The 5025-nt window shown below is 36.0% G+C and overlaps 1 protein-coding gene across 1 annotated transcript in view; it reads left to right on the forward strand.

Moving 5' to 3' along the window:
• The window catches only part of LOC107590187 (integrin-alpha FG-GAP repeat-containing protein 2), a 23276-nt gene extending 18512 nt beyond the window's left edge, over positions 1 to 4764 (forward strand). The window contains exons 11-12 of the mRNA XM_016278815.1: positions 3070 to 3243; positions 4666 to 4764. Of these exons, the coding sequence (XP_016134301.1) occupies positions 3070 to 3243; positions 4666 to 4745 (254 nt within the window). The 3' untranslated portion in view covers positions 4746 to 4764. The remainder of the gene's footprint in view (positions 1 to 3069; positions 3244 to 4665) is intronic.
• Positions 4765 to 5025: the final 261 nt, after the last annotated feature.

Here is a 5025-nt window from a genome sequence, read left to right on the forward strand (position 1 = left end):
CTAAGGCACACCTGTGCAATAATCATGCTGTCTAATCAGCATCTTGATATGCCACACCTGTGAGGTGGATGGATTATCTCGGCAAAGGAGAAGTGCTCACTAACACAGATTTAGACAGATTTGTGAACAATATTTGAGAGAAATCGGCCTTTTGTGTACATAGAAAAAGTCTTAGATCTTTGAGTTCAGCTCAGGAAAAATGAGGGCAAAAGCAAAAGTGTTGCATTTATAATTTTGTTCAGTGTATATTCAAATAGCAAAAAACATTTATTTTAAATTGTAATAATATTTTAATACTACTGTTTTACTGTATTTTCAGTCAAATAAATAAATACAAATATTATTAAGTCTAAACTTAGTCATAAAAATTGCATAACATTAATATTTTCTAAAAAAAAAACAGTGTATGTAAATGTGCTTAAATGTAATGAATACATTTCTATAAAAAGTTTCTTTAAAAACTGCATAATGTGAGTAATACTTAAAACTAAGGACAGAAAGACTATTTTTCTCTTTATGTAAATATATAGTAATAAAGAACCTGTAAGGTGGGAAATATCACTTTTTCATTTCTGTACCTCTTTCTTTCATTTCTGCTTGCACCTTCCTGTTCTTATTGTGATGTATTGAAATTGCTGCATTAAGAGGATTAAATTGATAGAGAGATGTGTTGTGCACAAAAGCATCATGACTTGCATTCAGGTTGACATTGAAAGGCACTGACTCATGTACAACAAAGCCTCACACAGTGTGTATAGTGTTTATCAGCTCATACACCTGTGTCTTCATTGTCATCTTGTGAAAATGCAGAAAGCAAATGTGGAAGCAGTGTGCGCTCATTAAAATTCAGCCCCAGTCTCTGTGAGTCTGCTGTGTGATGGGAATGTCGGGGAGAGGTGCTGTGCTTTCACGCAAGGTCTCTCCGGAGAAAAACATATTCTAATGCTAAACGGATCAGACGCCGTGTGAAAGGTTACGTGGCCTTGTCCATACAACCCCAGTGAATTCCTGATTTGTCTTTTCCATTTACAAGTGTAAACAAAAATGCAGAGGTGTAGTTTGAATAAGCATTCATTCAAGCTTATCAGCTTGAAACATGTTGATCGATGTTTTTATATTAGCAAGAATAGTAAACGGAGCTTTTGCATAAATTTACATAATTGATACTATGGTTTTTGTCCAATTTAAACATTAAGCAACAGGTGTTAACTCAAATAGCTATCAGCGTCTACCACACGATCATGTTCATGTTACATTGATGTATCTTGGTGGGTTTTAAACCATAAAACTCATTTCTGGTAAGCAACAGTAACCTTTACATTTGTTTTCTTACATTTATATGTAGGCAGTAAAGAACAAGGATACATTTTTGTAAAATATTTTCTTTTTATATATATATTGAATGTGAAATATTTAAAAAATGGAATTAATCTCTATCTATCTATCTATCTATCTATCTAAACAAATATTTTAATAACTGTTACTAAATTGTGTATTTTAGCAATTGCTGAAATGCTGTATTGACCAATTACAATACAAGACTGGAGATATCTGTATTATAAAATCAGTCATATTGAAATGCATAGTTATTTGCTATTATTGTCTTAATCATTATTATGTTACTTACTGGTTGATGATACCGGTTATTTAACATTAATATAACATTATTATAATAAATGGAATTAATATTATTATTTACAATAAAAAATATATAAAAATATTAAATATATTATGTTAAAATTTAATTGCATTATGTATTATATTATTTAATTTATATTTATAAAATGCAAGTTATTTAAACACTATTATTTTATATTTTTGACATGTAGGAATATAGGGCTGTATTTACTAACAGCTTGCAACAGAGCAATCCCTGGAGTTAAAAAAAAACTTTCTTTACTAGTATTACATGCAGTAAAAAAAATAATTGCAATGAAAAGAAATGGACATGGTTATTTTTGCGACTGATGTTATATTTCATAAGCATTTGTAGGAGTTTACTTTTCAGACACAATATTTATGGGGGTTTGTAGTAGTCAATTTACTGGTATTTGCGCCATTATTTAACACTCAAAAAAGCTTGTCTTAACATGAATGCAATAGTTGCTAAATTGGTCTTGGTAGATTGCATTGGTCATTATGGAAACGATCTGGCTGCGTCGGTGTTCTTTAATTGTCAGTAGATTATGGAATCTACCATAATCAGAGGCACCATTGAGAGCATCCTGACCAGCTGCATCACTGTGTGGTATGGCGCCTGCAACGCGTCCTGCCGCAAGACACTTCAACGCATAGTGAGAGCAGCTGAGAAGATCGTTGGTGCCTCTCTCCCCTCCCTTCAGGACATTTACAACACCCGTCTCACCCGCAAAGCCCTCTGCATTGCAGGTGATCCCACCCACCCGACACACAGCTTCTTCAGTCTGCTGCCATCAGGGAGGAGACTGTGGAGTCTCCAGGCCAGGACCAGCAGACTGAAGGACAGCTTCATCCATCAGGCTGTCAGGAAGCTGAACTCCCTCCCGACCTTGCCCCCCCTCCCCTCTTTTGCCCCACGCACCTCTGAACTCTGACCCTCTGATGGACTCTCCACTCCCCCCCCCTCCCAAACACACACACACAGTCACTTTAATCAGTCAAAATAAGCTCTTGCACTACAAATCATTGTTTTTTTTGCACTACAATCATTATATCTGCACTGTTGTTTACTTTTATTGGTTTGCACTCTATCTGCCATATGCCTTGTGCTTTATATATATATATTTTTTTACATTTGACCTTATTTGTATATTTGTATAGTTGTATTTTGTATTTAATCTGTACCTATCTGTATTTATGTTATCTGTATGCACCAAGGGTCTGAGAGTAACGCAATTTCAATTCTCTGTGTGTATGTGCTGTACATGTGGAAGAATTGACAATAAAAAGAATTGACAATAAAGCAGACTTGACTAGATCACCTGTAGAACTTTCCACTCCCATTGCCACTTTTAGGGGATTTTGACTCCCATTTATTCTAGTCTTTAATGTAATATATTGTATTTATCATGCTTTAATTTTCTCCATTAGGCCAGTATGCATGTAAAGATGGGAGGAACAGTCCCTGCCTGGTCTACGTGAGCTTTAACCATAAGATCTATGTGTACTGGAGGGTGGAGCTGGAGAGGATGGAGCCCACCAACCTGCTGGGTGTGCTGGAAGAGAGACCCGAGTATCCAGACCTGCTTCACAGACTGGGAGTGGGTGAGTCAGTGGACGTCTGTCTGTGTGTGCGATTGTTTGTAGAGCTCAACATTGCTCACAATCACCATCTGGAGGAGCTGGGAAAAAATAGGATGTATAAGAGAAATCAAGTTTCTGAATACATTTATAACTGTACAAAATCAAAATTGTGAGTAGTAAACACATATCTACAAAGCACATGCCATTACATAGTTATGAAGCAAATGCATTTTAGTGTTGAAACTATGACCGATAATGGTTAAGAGAGATTATATTATGAATCAATACTAATTTTAAACTCTAGTCTAGAATTTTCCTGTGTAAAATGGCAACCTGGCATACAAAAAGATCTCTGGTGTAAAAAATAACCCTGCACAGATGTCGTTCTTCTGAAAGTGTTAAAGTGCGAATTCCACCGCAGAGGCTGAAGAGACCCTTGAACTCGTGTTCTTGTGCCACATCATTCAATTTCTTGAGACGCGGCACAATTTGACTTCGTATTCGAAAGCGTTTGACTGGGCCGAAGGGGGTCAGGTCATTCTGCTCACTCAGACTCCTGCCACATGCACAGTTGTTAATGAAAAGCTAGCTTGACTTCCTGGGGCCACTGTTAATTATTCATCTTCTGAGTATGATGTGCTCTCACAACGTGATTTTCAAAGCGTGATTAGCTTACCGTGCCACGGGACGCAGCCGCTCTGAATGCCTGCAGGTGAGAGGAATCACGAAAGATGGAGAGGTATAGTTGGTAGACGATTCGTGATGATTGTAGGGTAAACTGTAGGTGGAGATTCATGCCAAACTAGGCACATATGTTCAATGTGTTTACCAATAAATGGGTAATATGTCAATTCTATCCTTTTTTTCTATTCTATTCTGTTATATTATATTATTGATACTTGTAGTCAATTTTGGAATGTTTAACAGATGTGTTTTTCTGTTCAAGACCGCTTTTATTTCTAGGTTAATTACTGACTTTTTGATTCCCAGAGGGAACATTTAAAAAATATGGGTTTATCAAATATTAAGTAGCAGTAAATTGGAGAGTTTGTTTTAGTTGAATTTTACTGAATCTGTAAAAGAACTATTTTATGCAAATGTATTCAAAGGGATATTTTAAAAAGCATTAATTAGTATTAAGGCTTTTTGGAGCTCTGATGAATGTTGCTCGTGGCATTTCCAAAATATCTTCGATGAGTCTAAAATGGATTCTGACAACAAAAAGGGCTCAGTTCGTGCCCATTTTTTTAATTTATAATTAATTTATGCAGTGCTTTCGGCACATTTCTATTCATAACACCCACATGCACACACATGCAGGCTTGAAATATGCTTTGGTTTGTTTCTACACCATCTTCAGTGTTTTGCATCCTGCAGGAAACCTGAGAATCATCACCAAATGAGCATGAAAACTCTGGATGTGTGTGTTTGTGCACCTTACAGATATCAGTGATACAGTAGCGGTTCGGAAACTCATTGGAGACGTGCTCTACGGGAACATAGCGAATGACGACACAGAATGAATCACGACTCTTCATTTCTGTAAATAGACTTTTAATAAAAGTACATTAAGATATTTCCTCTGTGTCTATGTCTGTCATTTGCTACTAATGCTTTTCAGTTCATTCATTCGTCACTGTTTCTTCTCAGACCATTTGGAGCCACTTTGATCAGGAGGCTGTACTGGAATCGGTGAAACGCATGCAGTCCATTTTTATAATTCCTCACAAAATAATTATATTGTTATACAGTATGTTAAATTACATAAATGTTAAGCTGATTTTTTTTTTTAAATCCCATTAT

Source organism: Sinocyclocheilus grahami, unplaced genomic scaffold, assembly GCF_001515645.1.
Source record: "Sinocyclocheilus grahami isolate Dianchi unplaced genomic scaffold, SAMN03320097.WGS_v1.1 scaffold8.1, whole genome shotgun sequence".
Taxonomy (NCBI): domain Eukaryota; kingdom Metazoa; phylum Chordata; class Actinopteri; order Cypriniformes; family Cyprinidae; genus Sinocyclocheilus; species Sinocyclocheilus grahami.